General features: G+C 38.5%; 2 protein-coding genes and 1 long non-coding RNA gene across 3 annotated transcripts; 2 read left to right on the top strand and 1 right to left on the bottom strand.

Annotated features, from left to right (window-relative positions):
* Window positions 1–202: 202 nt before the first annotated feature.
* On the bottom strand, window positions 203–1,081 carry LOC148768095 (uncharacterized). Its single transcript, XR_016033645.1, has 3 exons — window positions 1,060–1,081; window positions 451–541; window positions 203–358 (listed from the first exon to the last, which is right to left on the bottom strand). It is a non-coding gene; the product is annotated as an uncharacterized LOC148768095 (long non-coding RNA).
* Window positions 1,082–3,234: 2,153 nt separating this feature from the next.
* On the top strand, window positions 3,235–8,324 carry LOC105973307 (uncharacterized). Its single transcript, XM_012998329.2, has one exon. It carries the CDS (start codon window positions 3,306–3,308, stop codon window positions 8,322–8,324), a length of 5,019 nt encoding a protein of 1,672 aa, XP_012853783.2. The 5' UTR covers window positions 3,235–3,305.
* A 346-nt stretch (window positions 8,325–8,670) lies between these two features.
* LOC148768094 (uncharacterized) lies at window positions 8,671–10,855 on the top strand. The gene is made up of 2 exons (XM_088822767.1): window positions 8,671–9,031; window positions 9,334–10,855. Exon 2 carries the CDS (start codon window positions 9,464–9,466, stop codon window positions 10,853–10,855), a length of 1,392 nt encoding a protein of 463 aa, XP_088678893.1. The 5' UTR covers window positions 8,671–9,031; window positions 9,334–9,463.
* Window positions 10,856–19,747: the final 8,892 nt, after the last annotated feature.

Below are 19,747 nucleotides of genomic sequence, written 5' to 3'. Positions count from 1 at the left end.
AATTTACAAGGTGAATGTAAACACATGAAATCCTTTTATCAACAAACATAGAGTGAAACTGCAAAGTGCAATACATGGAAAACAAAACGAGGTTCGCACGATGATGTGAAGCGGGGTTTCTTTTCTGTAACGGTTAGTGGTTCTTGGGTTTTGACTGCAGTAAAATTTGGAAATCCAAAACGAACATAATGAAATTCAACTTGCAAACTCATAACAGATAAATGTAAATAGCAAAGTCAGAACACATAATTAGGTTCTTCAAACGTATTGTTTTAGAATAAACATAACCATAGTCGTAACATACACAAACCCCTCAATTTACCTGATTTCGGGGATTGGAAATCATCATCATCCTTTGCTGTTAAGGGGGAAAAAACGGTTTCTCAAATTAGTATTGAAATATTTGAAATAAATAGCAAACAAACTAAATACAAAAGGATCATTGATTACCAAGACTTAATCGTGTTTTGGCCATCGTATGAACTCCAAACAACAAACCCTAACACCAGCCGTTGATTCCGAGCAACAAACAATTTGTAAACTGCAAACAAAACGAAGTCAAAGTGGGCAACAACAATTTGTAAACTGCAAACAAAACGAAGTAAAACTGCAAACGACAAACACCCAAAACGACCTGGTACCCAAAACGACCTGGTAAAACGACCTGGTAAAACGACCAAGAACCCAAAAATTGAACAGCAAATTGAACAGCAAATCGAAAACTGCAAACGACCAAATCGAAAACTGCAAACGATCAAGAACCCAAAAATCGAAAACTGCAAACTGCAGCAAATCGAAAACTGCAAACGACCAAATCGAAAAATTGAACAGCAAATCGAAAACTGCAAACGACCAAATCGAAAACTGCAAACGATCGAGAACCCAAAAATCGAAAACTGCAGCAAATCGAAAACTGCAAACGATCAAGAACCCAAAAATCGAGAACTGCAAACTGCTGCAAATCGAAAACTGCAAACAACCAAAACACCCAAAACTGCAAACGACCAAGAACCCAAAAATTGAACAGCAAATCGAAAACGAAGACAAAATGCAAACGACCTGGTAAAACTGCAAACGACCAAACACCCAAAACCTCTTGAAGGATTCAAAATTCGTGGTGAGATTTTCGATTTGAAGAATAAGGGGAGAAATCGAATTCAAGATTTTTGCAATTGGAATTTCGGATTTGCAGTATAATAGGGAGAGAAATGGGGGATTGGATTTTGAAGATATATTTTACCGTATATTACTAGAGATATTGATAGGGGTACTTTTGACAAATTATAAATACAAAAATTTGCTGGAAATTAGAGTTTATTAGATGGATTTTAACACATATAATCTCTTATAGGAGGACCTATAGCAAATTGCCCATTTATTATAATTATCAAAAAAAAAAACCTAAATTTATTATCAATTTGTTTTAAGGTATGATATATATTCTATTCTATCGGTGCAATTTTTTTTTTTTGGGGTTGTTTTGTTTTGGAGTTTTTAAAATGGGGTTATTTTTGAAGTACTAATTAAATTGGTGTTGGCCGCCTGATAAGTGTTCGTTTTGCACGATTTTTGCTTATCGAATCTTCGAGTTTTGGTCTTCGTTCGTCCGAGTTTCGGCTTTATTTGTATATATTATTGCGTTTCTTGTTTTATTTCCTTTTTTAGGTTTTGTTAGCTTTTGTTGCCAAGTCGAAGCCATTTGGAAGCGAAACCGATTTTTCAAGCCGAGAAAGTGATCATTAAGACCCAGATCGCGATCCAGGAAAGTCGGATCGCGATCTGGATGCATATTCCAGTAGCAAGCAATATTCACACCCAGATCGCGATCCGCACTTCCTGGATCGCGATCTGGAAGGCGGTTCACGTTTTTTTTAAAAGCCAGATCGCGATCTGGCTTTATTGGATCGCGATCTGGCACGTTTTTCAAGGATAGATATTTTAAATTGCAAAGCTTCTTGAGGAAGCTTTGCAATTTACTATAAATAGAAGCAAGCCCTCACTCTTCATACTTCTTCGACTTTTTACGGTTTTCGACGGTTCTTCGCGGGAATCATCAACGAGGGTTCCGACTTGGGTTTTTCTTACGCAATTTCTTTACGTTTTGTTCTTCATTTCCTTTGTACATTCTTTTGATACTATGTTTGTTATGAACTAAGAACATTTTCTTCTAGGGTAATGAAGCCTTGTATATATTGATTTCGATCGTCATTTCTACTTTCTATTTGTCGTGTTTTGATTTCGTTTATGTTTTCCTGTATTAAATGCTTCTGATTGTGTTGATCAGCTCTCAGACTGATATTAAATAGGAATGAACTCGAGAGAGGATTTCTTGTTTGAAGTTAGGAAAACATAGCCCGGGGTGTGGAAACGGAGACGTGATGCACTTCGGGTAGCCCTTAAGGACTTGACCTAAATGCTCTCTTAATAGCAGGTTCTGAACGGAGACGTCGGACCTGTGGGTAGACTCTAGCTACACTGGAGACGGGGGTTAGAGTATATTAGCGTCTGGGTTAACGAATAGGAACGTGATTTTAGATGGTGGATTTGTCGATCGTTGTTGATTATACCTAGGTGGATTTAGCCCTAGAAGTCCCCTTTAAATCGAAGTCCCCCGCGTTGAGTTGTCGTTACTTTATTTACGTACATTTTATATTTGCATGTTTACGTTCTTGCATGCTTTTAAATTAGGGTTTCTCACCAATCCACTTATTTACGATCGGCTAGATAATATAACGATAATATAATTACACTACTCAACATTTGAATCTACAAGGTCCCTGTGGATCGATATCCGGAACCACTGTTCTGCAAAATGCGATACCGTATACTTGCGGTAATTTATACGTGAGGAAAACGCGTATCAAGTTTTTGGCGCCGTTGCCGGGGACCAAATTGATTTTATCTATGTTGATAGTGTTACCAATTATCTGAGTATTACTTTAGCAATTTACTTGTTTTATTTTCGATTTTTACCTTGATCTTAACCACTCACTTTGTTTATGCCCAGGCGTCGAAATTTGGAAATCATACCTTACGATCCCGAGATTGAAAGGACATTACGTAGACTAAGGGCCACGCGCAACCAACAAAGTGAACCAATGGCCGAAGATCAAGGAAATCCAGAGCACCTGGCCTTTGAGTACGATCAAGAGCCAGGACGAGATCACGAGCAGCCAAGACCGAACCTGCCACCCGAGCGAACAATGCGAGAATACCGAACTCCAGCTATGAATGAAAACTATTCGGGAATCAGGAAACCGACGATAGCCGCAAACAACTTCGAGCTGAAAACGGGGCTAATCAACATGGTCATGGCGAACCAATTCTCCGGAGCAGCCACTGCGGATCCAAATCTCCATCTTGCCAATTTCTTGGAGATTTGTGACACGATCAAAGTTAACGGCGTTTCTGATGATGCCATTCGGTTGAAGCTATTCTCATTTTCTGTCAGAGACAAAGCGAAGAGTTGGCTTCTGAGTCTTAATCCAGGATCACTCACCTGTTGGGAAGAATTATCACAAGCCTTTCTGGCACGATTCTTTCCACCCTCGAAGACCGCACAACTACGAAGAGATGTAGGCAACTTCAGACAGATGAGCCAAGAGCCGATGCACGAGTCTTGGGAGAGATTCAAGGACTTATTACGACAATGCCCTCAACACGGATTCAACCCGTGGGATCAAATGGAGTTATTCTACAATGGGCTCGATCAACCAGCCCGCTCTCTAGTCGATGCTGCCTCAGGTGGATCATTGCAAAACAAGACTCCCACAGACGCTCGAGACATTGTCGAGCGAATGTGTGAGAATGCGTACCATTGGCCGTCCGAACGAAGTGGTGTGCAAAAGGTAGCAGGAGTCCACCAACTCGATCCTTTAGCCGCAGTTTCAGCACAATTAGCGATCCTATCAAATCAGGTCGCCCAAATTTCAGTTCGAGGGCCACAGACCGAACGAGTAGCAGCAGCAAGTTCCTCGCAAGCCACAAACGACGATTGGGAGCAGGCACACTTTATGAACCACCGATTCAACAATTTCCGAGGAACCAACAATCAGAACCAAAACCCTACTCATTACCACCCGGGAATTCGGAATCACGAGAACTTCTCCTATGCCAATCCGAAGAATGCTCTACAACCACCTCCCGATTTCAACCATCAAAGAGAGCAACGAGGGCCAACGTATGACGAGCGTCTTCACCGACAAGAACAGGAAATGGAGGGGCTGAAATCAACAATGAAGAACATGGAAAAGCAAATAGGGCAAATCGCCCAATCCATGTCCACAATGGCAAAGGGTGGATTCCCGAGCAATACCGAAGTCAATCCAAAAGAAAGCTGTCAAGCCATAACCACCCGAAGTGGTCTGCAAATGACCGATCCTCCTTATCCGACAGACGAATCACCAAGGCCAGCTGTACAACCGACCCCGGTCGAGCCGGAAATCACCGTTTCAGGGAGTAATACAAAAGAGGCTAGTAAGCCCAATAACATTTCTTTTCCTGATAATCCCCCTCTTATGGTAACTCCTATTCCTTTTCCAGAAAGACAGAAGAAGAAGAAGTTCAAGGATCAATTGAAGAAGTTCATTGAAAAGATCAAGCAGATTCGAATCAACATCCCTTTTGCAGAAGCCTTGGAGGTAATGCCAAACTACACCAAGTTCATGAGGGAAGTCCTATCCAAGAAAATTCGAATCGAAGAAGACACACCAGTGACACTCACGGCAACTTGCAGTGCCATTCTTCAGTCGAATCTGCCACCAAAAATGAAAGATCCAGGGAGTTACACTATTCCTTGTATTATTGGCAATTCTACTTTCGATAAAGCTTTATGTGATTTGGGGGCAAGTATTAATTTGATGCCTATGTCTGTGTTTCTAAAACTGGGCTTAGGAAATTTGAACCGCACTCGCATGACTTTACAGCTAGCTGATCGCTCATTGAAATATCCCGATGGGATTGTAGAAGATGTGCTAGTTAAAGTAGATAAATTCATTTTGCCTGTTGATTTTGTGGTACTTGAAATGCCTGAAGACGATGAAGCACCAATCATTTTAGGTCGTCCATTCTTAGCCACTGGTAAGGCGATGATTGATATGGAATTAGGATCTTTAATGCTTAGGGTAAATGGGGAAGAAGTTGTTTTTAATTTGACAGATGCATTTAAACACTCTGAGCATGTTGAGCACTGCAGTAGAATAGACGTGATCGAGGACTGTGTTTCCTCCCTTTTTGATTTGTATGAATTGTGTGATTCTATTGAGCACTGCATTGTTAATTCTATTGATTTGCATTCTGCCTCCCCTGAAACTCCTATTGAAAATGATTTGCTTGATTGTGTGTTGTTTCTTGAGTGTGCCGAGACTTTGGCCGTAGACGAGGTAGGAATCGTCCCCGAGATACCAGTTAGTGTGAAAACGGCCCCCGTATTGGAATTGAAGCAATTACCGGATTATCTTTGTTATGCTTTTCTTGGAGCAGACAAGACTTATCCGGTGATTATTTCTTCTAGTTTGAGCGAGGCCGAAACAAACACACTGCTGGAGGTCCTTAGAGAATATAGGTCAGCTATAGGTTGGTCTATTGAGGATATTAAGGGAATTAGCCCGTCTATTGTTCAACACAAAATTCTAATGGAAGACGTCTATAAACCGAGAGTCCAACCTCAGAGGCGGTTAAACCCGTCAATGAAAGAGGTAGTCAAAAAAGAAGTCTTAAAACTGTTAGGCGCTGGTATGATTTATGCAATTTCTGACAGTCCGTGGGTCAGTCCGGTGCAGGTTGTGCCAAAAAGGGGTGGGATGACGGTTATTGTGAATGATAAAAATGAACTTATTCCGTCTAGAACAGTCACTGGGTGGCGTGTGTGTTTCGATTACAGATTGTTGAATGCAGCCACTAGAAAAGACCATTTCCCCCTTCCCTTTATCGATCAAATGCTAGACAGGCTAGGAGGTTTCGAGTATTACTGTTTTCTTGATGGTTATTCGGGGTACAATCAAATTTCAATCGCCCCGGAAGACCAAGAGAAAACTACTTTTACTTGCCCCTACGGTACTTTTGCATTTCGTAGGATGCCTTTCGGTTTGTGTAATGCGCCTGCTACCTTTCAACGTTGTATGATGTCTATATTTCACGATATGGTAGAAGAGTTTCTTGAGGTGTTTATGGATGATTTTTCTGTGTTTGGATCGTCTTTCAATCATTGTGTGCACAATCTAGAACTTGTTTTGAAAAGATGTACAGAAACGAACCTTGTTTTAAATTGGGAAAAATGTCATTTTATGGTTCGTGAAGGTATTGTTCTAGGCCACAAGGTCTCGAAAAAGGGTCTTGAGGTGGATAGGGCAAAAATCGAAACGATTGAAAAATTGCCTCCACCGAAGGATGTGAAGGGAGTTAGAAGTTTTTTAGGGCATGCTGGGTTTTACCGTAGATTCATTAAAGATTTTTCGAAAATAGTAAAACCATTATGTCATTTGCTTGAGAAGGAAGCTATCTTTGATTTTGATTCTGCTTGTTTGCAGGCTTTCACGTTTCTCAAGGAGAAGCTAACCCAATCACCGATTATGATTACTCCCAATTGGGAGGAACCATTCGAGATCATGTGCGATGCGAGCGACTATGCTGTAGGTGCTGTATTGGGACAAAGGAGGGACAAAATCTTCAAAGCCATCTACTATTCGAGTCGTACACTCGACCAGGCACAGAAGAACTATTCAACGACCGAAAAGGAAATGCTTGCAGTCGTTTATGCTGTTGACAAGTTCAGACCGTATATTTTGGGGTCTCAGGTGATCATTTACACCGACCACGCAGCTATTCGATACTTGTTCGCGAAGAAGGACGCCAAGCCCAGACTCATCAGATGGGTACTACTACTCCAGGAGTTCGACTTGGAAATCAGAGACAAAAAAGGGAGCGAGAATGTGGTAGCAGATCATCTTTCCAGACTCATACTAGAAGAAGTTCCAGCCGAAGGAAATATTCAGGAATCCTTCCCAGACGAGCAACTGCTCGCCATTAGTACTCACACTCCGTGGTATGCTGATGTGGCCAACTTCTTGGCCAGTGGAATCATTCCTGACGATCTATCGTATCACCAAAAGAAAAAATTCCTTCACGACAGTCGTTTCTATCTTTGGGACGAGCCATTGCTTTTCAGAACCGGCCCCGATCGAGTCATCCGAAGATGTGTTCCGGAAACAGAAGTACGTGAGATTCTCACACATTGCCACTCTTCACCCTGTGGCGGGCATCACGGGGAATCTCGCACTGCCGCCAAGGTTCTGCAGTCAGGCTTCTTTTGGCCAACCCTTTTCCGAGATAGTTACGAGTTCGTGAAACGGTGTGATCGATGCCAACGAACAGGGAACCTATCCAACAAAAGCCAAATGCCTTTGAACAACATGCAAGAGGTGGAGCTTTTCGATGTTTGGGGCATCGACTTCATGGGACCATTCCCTTCTTCGAACGGAAAGTTATACATTCTGCTTGCCGTGGACTACGTGTCCAAATGGGTCGAAGCGATTGCCACCACGGCCAACGATGCTCGTACGGTCCTCAAATTCTTCCACAAGAACATATTCTCAAGGTTTGGGACACCCAGGGCGATCATTAGCGATGAAGGATCTCACTTCTGCAACAAACTGCTCACTAATCTCACGAACAAGTTGGGAATCCGACACAAAATTGCGCTTGCCTATCATCCACAGACAAATGGCCTTGCTGAGTTGTCAAATCGAGAAATCAAACAGATTCTGGAGAAGACCGTGAGCACGAACCGAAAAGATTGGGCATTGAAGCTCGATGATGCACTTTGGGCCTATCGAACCGCATTCAAAACACCGATTGGTATGTCTCCGTACAAACTCGTGTATGGGAAAGCGTGCCACCTGCCAGTGGAATTGGAGCACCGAGCATATTGGGCAGTCAAAAAGCTCAATTTCGATCAAACAGCTACCGGCGATCGTCGATTGCTTCAACTCAACGAAATGGAGGAGTTCAGAAATGATGCTTACGAAAATGCCAAGATTTACAAAGAAAAGACGAAAAAGTGGCATGACAAAAGAATTACGAAGCGAGAGTTCCGGGCAGGTGACCAAGTCCTGCTATTCAATTCTCGGCTACGACTATTTCCGGGAAAGCTCAAGTCCCGTTGGTCGGGACCATTCGTAGTCCTAAGCGCAACCCCACAAGGAGTTATCGAAATACGAGGACGAGACGGTCCGTCGTTCAAAGTGAATGGGCAACGAGTTAAGCATTACTACCCGAATGGTGCTCCCGAGGAAGTGGAGCGTGTCGCACTAATTTTCTCCCAATAAATCCAAAAGAAGTCGAGCCGTCGACTGTAAAACAGGCGCTAAATGGGAGGCAACCCATTGTTGCTCATATTCTGTCATTTTCCTTTTTCTTGTTTTCGTTTTTAATTTTTTTAGCCTTTTTCGTGCATCTTTATAATTTAGGGTTCAACACCTCTATCTCACCCATTTAAATTCTCGTTTTGCCAGGTTTTAGGTGTCCCGGATCGCGATCCAGGTAAGTCGGATCGCGATCTGGGGTGTTTTTCCAGTAGCAGCCAATTTTGGGCCCGGATCGCGATCCAGGTATGTCGGATCGCGATCTGGGACGTTTTTCCAGAAGCGGCGGATTTTGGGCTCGGATCGCGATCCAGGTATGTCGGATCGCGATCTGGGACGTTTTTCCAGAAGCTGAAATTTTAAGGGCCAGATCGCGATCCAGGGTAGTCGGATCGCGATCTGGGGCCTTTTTCCAGAAGCTGCAAGGTGAGACCCAGATCGCGATCCGGGTATTGTGGATCGCGATCTGGGGACGAAAAAACAGTTCAAAAGCAACCCCCCCTTTTCATTTTCTTATTTCCCCTTTCTCTAAATTCCAAACCCTAACCCCTCCCCAATTTCAAAATCTTCAAATTTCTTTCATAAAAGCACATCAATCACACACTTGATCATCACAAATTCACGATTTGCACATTTATTCCAAGAATTTGTGGGTGAATCTTCAAGAAAAGGTAAATTTTCAATCTAATCCTCATTTCTTTTATTTTCTTCAATTCTTTCGAATTTCCCCAAAATTTCATGATTTTTCCCCTTGTTTGTTAATTGTATATGCTTGTATGTGAATTTGTACTTGGTGTGGGATTCAAAACTTGAATTTGCGGGTGAACCAATGTTTAGATATAGGAATTGCCCTATTGTTCTTAATTTCGAAATAAAGGATAAAATAAAGATTTGAATGACTTGGGTTGATTGTTTAGCTACCTATTGTTGATTGTGGTGGTGGATTCTCACTTGGGTGTTGTGATTGATGTAGGAGGGATAGGTACCAAACAACCGGTGGAAATCAAAAGGATCACCAAGTTGGGCACGCCAAGTGTTCGACAAAATTCCCGAACGAACTTCCAAAAGCTTTCGACCCTCCATCTCGCACAAATTCGAACGAAATGACGTCGCCGGCCAAGAAACTCTTAAAGACGGGCGAAACCACCAAAAAAGCCCAACCCAAGGAGAAGGCTCCGGCAAAGGGAAAGGCCGCACCGAAGAAAAAGGGAGCTTCTCGAGGCACGGGAAGCCAAGAAGGCACTTCGAGCGCACCACCACCATCTCAGGTGCCGGAAGAGCAACAAACCCCACGCACGGGAAACGTGCAACTTGAGATGGGATCCCGGGCTAATCAACACACCATCCTTGACCGCGTAGTCCTCGAACCGGGAGATGAGCTTTTGTACGTGAACGTCGAGGCAAAAAGGGAATTCATACGTCGCCACAGCCGACCGTTTGTTCCAGAAAGGGAATTAGATCTCGATGGCATGCCAAAAGATTCGATCTTCGAAAACTTTGATCGTCGACAATGGAAGTACTTGGCCAAACGACCGGAGGACTACAACGAGAATCTAGTGAGGCTCTTTTATGCCAATGCCGGTTTTCACCCGGGGTCGGTGGTCGTTCTTCGAAACCAAGAGGTGCGCTATGACGCTGCTACAATCAACAAGTTTTTCCACCTACCCGAAGTCCCGACCGAGCCGTTTCAACAACTGAAGATGGCAACGACCTATGAGGAGCTGATTCAGACTCTTTGCCCTAGGGGTTCGAAGTGGGAAAAAGGAGAGCACTGGTTTCGTCGGGGAGAACTTTCAAGAGAAGCGAAGGTTTGGATGTACTTCGTCAGTAGCAGGCTAATGCCCACAAAATCGACGGCCAAGACCTATGCCCCACGTCTTACACTGATGTATGCCATAATGAAGAGGACACCTGTGAACGTGGGCGCGATCATACACTCTGAGATCCGACGATGCTTAGGTGATACCTCTCTAGGTCTGATGTTCCCTTCCCTCATCACTACACTGTGTGATCGTGCAGGGGTCCCCACATACGCTGATGACCGGCTCATCAGGTCACCACAGCCGATCTTCCCTTACCACAAGCTCCAGCCAGCGAGTGGACCCCTAGGCGAGGGCGACTCGGACTTACCAGATGCGGGTCCCTCAGGTGTTCATGCGGCTCGACCACAACCAAGGGCCAGAAGAGGCAGACAAGAAACAGAACCACAGCTCCCGGAGTATGTCGGCCAATGGATGGATGTTATGGAGGAAAATGTGGGATGGTTCAAGAAAATGATGAAGGCCATGGCTGCAGCGCTTCAGTGCAGGACCGATGACATTGTCGAGCCACGGCCGTTCCCACCACGGCCTCGATATGATGGAGCATCAACCTCCGCCGCCGACGAGCAAGCACAAGCGGCAGCCACTACACTGGTGACACAGGCCTGGGAGGAGTACGAGCGGGGACGACCGGAAGAGGAGGGAGGAGCCCACGAGGACGATCACGACAACTAGGGGACGTTGTGTTTTCTTTCCCTTTTATTTTTTTTTCTGCTTTTGAGCATAGGGACTATGCTAGAATTTAAGTTTGAGGGTGGTGTGTGTTGAACTTGCTTGTTTTTGTTTGTTGTTTGTGGGATAAGTCGTTGGATTGATATTTCGTTTACGATGTATCTTTGCTAGACTTTGTTTTTATTTTTTTATTTTATTTATCTTATTTTGATTTGGTCTTTTGCATGCATATCATATAATTTAGTTTTATTTATGTATTTCGATTTCCGTAATTGTGTTATGTTTGTCACATGCATTTCATATAGGATCGAGTGTAAGTTGCATTTCCGGATTCTTTTGAAGCAAAGCAATTAATGAATTAGTAGATGGGCTAGTTGATTTTAAAATTGAAATTATGGATAACCGGCTAATTATAGATGTATCTTCCGACTGCGTTTTTGCAACTTGTGTGGATAGCCTTTCGAATCCTTTCCGATTAAGCTGGAGCGCACTTTTCTGAGGGGTATAATAGTCTGAGGTTTGGGGGGGCGAGTTAGAATTGAATTATGTTTTCACGATTTCCAGTTGTTGGCTAAAAGTTCTATCACTGGTCTTTACGTTTTATTTTTTATTGATTTCGAAAAAAAAAAAAAAAAAAAAAAAAAAAAAAAAAAAAAAAAAAAAATGGTGTGAATAATAATAATTTCTGGTATTGTTGTGATTCACGCTCTGATTTCCCCGCCTTTCTGACTCGAGCTTAACCCGTTGGGTGCACCTCGTCGCCTAAGTCTCTCGAGCTGTCGAGCTTGGGGGTTTCTTGGACTAAAGTTCGATAAATGGGTCAGGGAGATAACACAGTGGTGTCGAGCCTTGCACGAGTCACGATTATGCCCGTTTCAAAAAAAATGAGAAAAGAAAAAGATTGTGATGAAAATCACCAAAAATATTGTTGTTGTCATTTCTTATTTTGAATAAAGAGACCTACTTATGCCCAACTCGAGTTTTTGAATTTCAGAATCAAAACTTACTTTTCACCCACATTTCTACTCAAAACCCTCGATGATTGTGTTTATTGTTTGATTACGGATTCTTGAGTCTATCTTTCATTTTGGTGTAGAAACAACTAATTGCGTCGGTAAGAAAGTCGAATACCTTAAGCCGTATGCCATTCTAAGATTTTAGGTTATCTAGCTCGTTTCATCTTTGGAATTAATTGCAATGCTTTGACCAATTCGGCAACTTTGTGGGTGTGTTGTCTGAAAACCCTCACGAGACACAACTCGTCCTTTGGGGGTACCTAGAGGTTCAAAGGCTTGTTGCATACGCTAAATGCAATCGTGTTTCCCTACGTTAGTGGCCTAGTTTAGTTTGTTGTTTTTATTTCATTTTCGTTGTAGTTTCGTTTTGATTTACTCGGGACGAGTAAAGATCTAAGTTTGAGGGTGTGATAAGTGTTCGTTTTGCACGATTTTTGCTTATCGAATCTTCGAGTTTTGGTCTTCGTTCGTCCGAGTTTCGGCTTTATTTGTATATATTATTGCGTTTCTTGTTTTATTTCCTTTTTTAGGTTTTGTTAGCTTTTGTTGCCAAGTCGAAGCCATTTGGAAGCGAAACCGATTTTTCAAGCCGAGAAAGTGATCATTAAGACCCAGATCGCGATCCAGGAAAGTCGGATCGCGATCTGGATGCATATTCCAGTAGCAAGCAATATTCACACCCAGATCGCGATCCGCACTTCCTGGATCGCGATCTGGAAGGCGGTTCACGTTTTTTTTAAAAGCCAGATCGCGATCTGGCTTTATTGGATCGCGATCTGGCACGTTTTTCAAGGATAGATATTTTAAATTGCAAAGCTTCTTGAGGAAGCTTTGCAATTTACTATAAATAGAAGCAAGCCCTCACTCTTCATACTTCTTCGACTTTTTACGGTTTTCGACGGTTCTTCGCGGGAATCATCAACGAGGGTTCCGACTTGGGTTTTTCTTACGCAATTTCTTTACGTTTTGTTCTTCATTTCCTTTGTACATTCTTTTGATACTATGTTTGTTATGAACTAAGAACATTTTCTTCTAGGGTAATGAAGCCTTGTATATATTGATTTCGATCGTCATTTCTACTTTCTATTTGTCGTGTTTTGATTTCGTTTATGTTTTCCTGTATTAAATGCTTCTGATTGTGTTGATCAGCTCTCAGACTGATATTAAATAGGAATGAACTCGAGAGAGGATTTCTTGTTTGAAGTTAGGAAAACATAGCCCGGGGTGTGGAAACGGAGACGTGATGCACTTCGGGTAGCCCTTAAGGACTTGACCTAAATGCTCTCTTAATAGCAGGTTCTGAACGGAGACGTCGGACCTGTGGGTAGACTCTAGCTACACTGGAGACGGGGGTTAGAGTATATTAGCGTCTGGGTTAACGAATAGGAACGTGATTTTAGATGGTGGATTTGTCGATCGTTGTTGATTATACCTAGGTGGATTTAGCCCTAGAAGTCCCCTTTAAATCGAAGTCCCCCGCGTTGAGTTGTCGTTACTTTATTTACGTACATTTTATATTTGCATGTTTACGTTCTTGCATGCTTTTAAATTAGGGTTTCTCACCAATCCACTTATTTACGATCGGCTAGATAATATAACGATAATATAATTACACTACTCAACATTTGAATCTACAAGGTCCCTGTGGATCGATATCCGGAACCACTGTTCTGCAAAATGCGATACCGTATACTTGCGGTAATTTATACGTGAGGAAAACGCGTATCACCGCCACCGGGAACGGCGGCATCGGACGGAGACGCCACCGCCGGTGGCGGCACCGGGAGGAGACGCCGCCACCAGTGGCGGCACCGGGAGGAGACGCCGCCACCAGTGGCGTCTTCTACTTTTTAAATTATTATTTTAATATTTTAATATTTTAATATTTTTTAATATTTTATTATTTTAATATTTTTTTAGTATTTTATTATTTTAATATTTTAATATTTTTTTAGTATTTTATTATTTTCTTATTTTTTAATATTTTTATTATTTTTTAATATTTTAATATTTTCTGATTTTTTTAATATTTTCTGATTTTTAATTTTTTTTACAAATAAAACAATTCTAACTACATTTTATTAAATTTATTACATTTTATCAATTATATTTATTACATTTTATCAATTAGTGTTAAATTAATCAGTGCATATATTTATCTAATCAACAAAAAAAAATATGTAGACAAAAACAAAAGGAGTTTCTAGAAAATAAAAGAGTTATATAAAATAAATACCAGAAGAAGGTCCAACGCTACCGAAAGAGCTACCGAGGATGACGTGAGACAGACAAGAGAGGGGAACTATTATGCATCTACATCTCGGGTACCTCCATCTGGAGATGTTGCCGGTCCATTTGCTTCCCATACACCCTTTTATGCAGATGTTCCTGTGCATGGAGGTATGGACGATTTATCTACTACACAGAGATTTATGGATATGTTCGGTGCGTCTACATCTCAGGTACCCATATTTACAAATTTAGTTGGTCTATCTACGAATGATTACGTTCCAGATATGCCATGGTCCGATTCTCTAGCTACCCCACATCCTCCTGCTATTGATACTCAGTTCTCTTCATGGGGTCCACATTTGGAGCTCAATTTGGGATACTCAAGTCCCCAAGAGCGGATCCGACCGCAGTATAATGTTTCCCATGTTCCATATCCACCGGATGACACCCAGTTTGTTGATGATGTACCGGCATATCCTAACATTCGTCGAGATGGTAGGCCGCGTAGGACTAGACGGGCACCTGCATGTGGCACTGGTTCACATAGGCACTGACTTCATAGTGCCAATTTTATTTTCTTGTACTCATTTTGTCTTTTTACTCATTTTGGACCTATTTATTTTATATAACTCTTTTATTGGACCTATTTATTTTATATAACTCTTTTATTTTCTAGAAACTCTTTTTGTTTTTGTCTACATATTTTTTTGTGTTGATTAGATAAATATATGCACTGATTAATTTAACACTAATTGATAAAATGTAATAAATATAATTGATAAAATGTAATAAATTTAATAAAATGTAGTTAGAATTGTTTTATTTGTAAAAAAAAATTAAAAATCAGAAAATATTAAAAAAATCAGAAAATATTAAAATATTAAAAAATAATAAAAATATTAAAAAATAAGAAAATATTAAAATAATAAAATACTAAAAAAATATTAAAATAATAAAATATTAAAAAATATTAAAATATTAAAATATTAAAATATTAAAATAATAATTTAAAAAGTAGAAGACGCCACTGGTGGCGGCGTCTCCTCCCGGTGCCGCCACCGGCGGTGGCGTCTCCGTCCGATGCCGTCGTTCCCGGTGGCGGCCAACACCAATTTAATTACTACTTAAAAAATAACCCCATTTTAAAAACTCCAAAACAAAACAACCCAAAAAAAAAAAAGGCATATTACAAATAAGCCCATCAGTGGGAACTTATTCATAAAGAGATCCAGACAATATTCTCCTTTACCAATAAGTCCACACATGGTCCAGATTTATGTAAATGACTAAAATAACCCCTCTTACTTTTATATGCTCCAATTTCATCCTTAACTTAATTTAACTTCAATTTGACCTCAAATTTCACAAATTATTCAATTTTGACCCAAAACTTTTTTTTTTTCACAAATTTTTTTTTTTCAAAAACTTTTTTTTTCCGCCGGATTCCGGCGTTGACCGGCGGTCAACGCCGGTCTCCGGCGTTGACTTTTTTTTTTTTTTTTTTTTTTTTTTTTTTTTCTTCCGGATTTTTTTTTTCCGGATTCCGGCGGTCAACGCCGGTCTCCGGCGTTGACTTTTATTTATTTATTTTTTTTTTTTTTTCCGGATTCCGGCGTTGACTTTTAATTTTTCTTTTTATTTTTTTTTTTTTTTTTTTTTTTTTTTTTTTTTCTTCCGGATTTTTTTTCCGGATTCCGGCGTTGACCGGCGGTAAACACCGGTCTCCGGCGTTGACTTTTTTTATTTTTTTTTTAATTTTTTTTTCTGTAACTTTTTTTTCCGTTTAAACAACAATATTGCTTTGAATGACAGTAATATTAACTATATTACTGTTAAACACAGTAAAAATAACTAAACTATAGTTTAACACAGTGATATTGCTATATTAATCTCTAGCACATTAATATTAACACAACAAAATTCATTATTATTGTATAATAAAGTAATATTACTATGTTGTCCGTTCAACAAATGTAAACAAAATAAAAAAAACCAAAAGAATTAATATTACTGTGAGTGACAGTAATATTACTATAGCAACAGTAATATTACAATAGTAGACAGTAATATTATTACGTTACTCCGTGAATAACTCAAACAAACAAAATATCCAAACAAAAGAATAATATTGATGTGGTTGACATGAATATTACTATAACAAACAGTAATATTACCGTCAACCACAGTAATATTATTGTGTTTACAGTAATATTACAATAATAGACAGTAATATTAATACAAACACCACAAAAAAATAATAATATTGATGTTGTTGACAGTAATATTATTGTGTTTACAGTTATTTTACTGTCAACGACAGTAATATAATTACGTTGACTTGTCAACAAATCAAAAAAAAATAAAAAAAAATAATAATAAATAAAAAAAATATAATATTGCATTAATTTACTGTCAACGGCAACACAATTACATAAATGTAATGTCAACGGCAGTACAATTACGTTAATTAACTATCATTGACAGTATAATTACGTTAATTTACTGTCAGTGACAGCACAATTACGGTCAACGTTTAGCGGCGGACGTGGAAAAACAAAACAAACCAAACAAAACAAAACAAAAAACTTAAAAAAACACTAAAAAAAGAGACCGCCGGAAACCGGCGAAAAAATCCGGAAGAAAAGAAAAGAAAAAAAAAAGAAAAAAGCAAAAAAAAAAAAAAAAAAAAAAAAGTCAACGCCGGAGACCGGCGTTGACCGCCGGTCAACGCTGGAAACCGGCGAAAAAATCCGGAAGAAAGAAAAAAAAAAAAAAAAAAATTAAAAAAGTCAACGCCGGAATCCGGCGGCAAAAAAAAAGTTTTTGAAAAAAAAAATATTTTTTGAAAAAAAAAAATTTTTGTGTCAAAATTTAATAATTTGTGAAATTTGGGGTCAAATTGAGATTAAATTAAGTTAAGGATGAAATTGGAGCATATTAAATTATACTCCAAAAAAAAGTCAAAATTGAATTTTTGTGGTCAAAATTGAACTTTTATGGACAAAATTGATTAATTTGGATTACAATTAAGAATTGGGTATAAATGGTTGAGGGTAATATTGGGATATACATGAATGTTTCCTTTAGTTATAATAAATATTAAAGGGATGGGCTTATTGGTAAAAGAGATATGTCCCCTAAACCTAGAATAATAAACATGCTTGGTTGGGGACTTTTGCATAAAAATTCCAAAAAAAAAATTGCCCCTATTCTATCCACTTACTATATTTCATTACATCATTAATTTCTTGTCCTATGCTTACTGTCATGTCACCAGGACACCTTTTCTTTTTCCCATAAAAAGGACAGCTATTTTGCACAAATTATATAAGTGTTATCACAAATAATAAAAATAAAATTAAAAATTAAAAATTAAAAAAAAAAAAAAAAGAAGAAAAAGAGGTACATTCAAAGGTGGAAAGAAGCTTAGTGCAAGTTGGATATGACCACCAAAAATGGGTCTATCAGATATTACACCGGATGACATACATCGGATAATTTTAAATCCTATATTTATGCAAATAACTGTCCTCTAATTATATATACATATGAGTGTTTATTACTATGTGTAAATATTTTGGGGAAGCATCTACAAAACCAAAACAGTGTGACCATTTAGAGGTCAATGAGATGTTATACCTGGTGTAATACACTCGATGGTTTTAAAACGTAGATTTATATAAATAATTATCTACTAAGCACACAAACATATAAGTGTATATTATTATATGTAGATTAATGGTTCAAGATCAGCTACCTTATGATAGCATTCAAATTATGAAAAGAAAAAAATTGTCGAGGTTTTCTTTTTTAAAATTCTTTGAACTCTACCTTGATTTTTTTAATCCATTATGAGAAGAATTTTCAATTTTATAACTAATTATAATACTAAACATAAAATTTTAGTTTATATTATATTTAAAAAAATGTTTTATTTTTTATTTGTTAGTTTGATTGACATTATATTACATATAATATCCAATTGCATAGGTTGTTAAATGCCACCTTGTTTGGTTTTGGTACATGAACAACTATTATTATACATTTCAATAAATCAAAGAGCTAAGATGTATAAAATAATGAGCTACAATGCTATTTAATATTGTTAGTAGTTAATAAAATATTTAGAGAGAAACCACTTTAAAAATGAATGATTGGAGGTAAAATTAACCTAATTATTTTAATCCAATCGAGATTGAAGTAGATTATATTTAAAGTGATCAAACATAAGTTTAACTTGACTACACAGTTCAATGTATTAATACATAACTTATAGTTTTTACTAAATATCGAAAGCACCACCAACTAGATTCGAACTCAATTAGTTGATCTGTCCATTCGCTTGCTCCACCAACTAGACCACCATTGTATAATTAACCTCTTTTTAAATAAGTATTATTTATAAGTTTTTAATATTGGTTAGGGATACATAGAACTATATATCATAAATTATGCACAAATACATAACACACATAAAAATATATGTACGTCCAAACTAGGATTTAGTATTAGATGGACTAAAAGTTTACGAGAGTTCAGGTTCAACGCCCCTGATTATGTTAGATGTATTCACATATATATTAACACAATTTAAGAAAGAATATATAATTTTTTTCTTTTAAAATATAGATCATAAATTAAAACATATGATATCTAAAATATGGTTATGAATTAAAAAAAAAAAAATTAATACACATTAACAATACATATTGCACATGGGGGTGTATAGTTTTACCGAATTGCCTTATCAATCGAATACCTTATTATTGTACCAACCAAATGTTGACCGAAATTATAATAAAGAACGGAAATAGTGCATTACCATATTCTACCGAATTATTTTGTTAGGGCAACGACAATCATTATTTAGAATTTGACCGTAATGTGGAACGAGGAATTTAAATAAAAATCTAAATCGAGATTATAAAAATCTCAACTTAGTTAGATTTCGAATAACAAACCCCATCCATTTTGCTAATCTAAAATTCTATCCCCACTCCGACCCCAAATAAATAAAATTAGAAAAAAAAGGGGTAAATTACAACCACCCCTGAGGTATGGTCAAATTACGAAAAAATTCATCATGTTTGGATAATTACATCTACTTTCCTCAATTATGAATCTTCTTACATCCACACTTATGATGTCAAATTCAACATAATCATCTGGATTCCGAGGAATGTTCTCTAGTTTGTACTTATTTTGTGCAAAAATACAGTTTCTGGTGCACCCCAATCTGATATATACAAGCCAAAAAACACATTTTATGATCATTTAGCTTCGAAATTTGGAGCTCGAATGGGATAAAACGGGTCCAAAATTGAGAATATTCCATATAATCTAAAAGATTCCACTCAATTTAAAACCGCAAGGGTGGACGTGTAAGAAGATTTATAGTTGATGGGTGGTTGTAATTACCCAAACAGGAGGGGGTTTTCGTAATTTGACAATATCTCAGGGATGGTTGTAATTTACCTTAAAAAAAAGAAAAGAACGGAAGAAATTAAAAAAAAGAAATAGGGCAATTTATGCCCACCTCTTATACATGTCCAAATTATGAATTTTTTTATTAATGTTTGGATAATTACAATCACCCCACAACTATAATTGTTTGTGTATACGTTCACTTTTACAGTGTCAAATTTAC

The sequence above is a fragment of the Erythranthe guttata genome, chromosome 9 (genome assembly GCF_056151865.1).
Source record: "Erythranthe guttata isolate IM_541 chromosome 9, IM_541, whole genome shotgun sequence".
NCBI classification, from domain to species: domain Eukaryota; kingdom Viridiplantae; phylum Streptophyta; class Magnoliopsida; order Lamiales; family Phrymaceae; genus Erythranthe; species Erythranthe guttata.
The sequence above is the reverse complement of the archived record's forward strand: the minus strand, read 5'-3'. Positions and strand labels throughout refer to the sequence as shown.

Coding starts and splice junctions, on each gene's coding strand:
- LOC148768094 (XM_088822767.1), top strand. CDS start 9,464: ATGACGTCGCCGGCCAAGAAACTCTTAAAGACGGGCGAAACCACCAAA.
- LOC105973307 (XM_012998329.2), top strand. CDS start 3,306: ATGGTCATGGCGAACCAATTCTCCGGAGCAGCCACTGCGGATCCAAAT.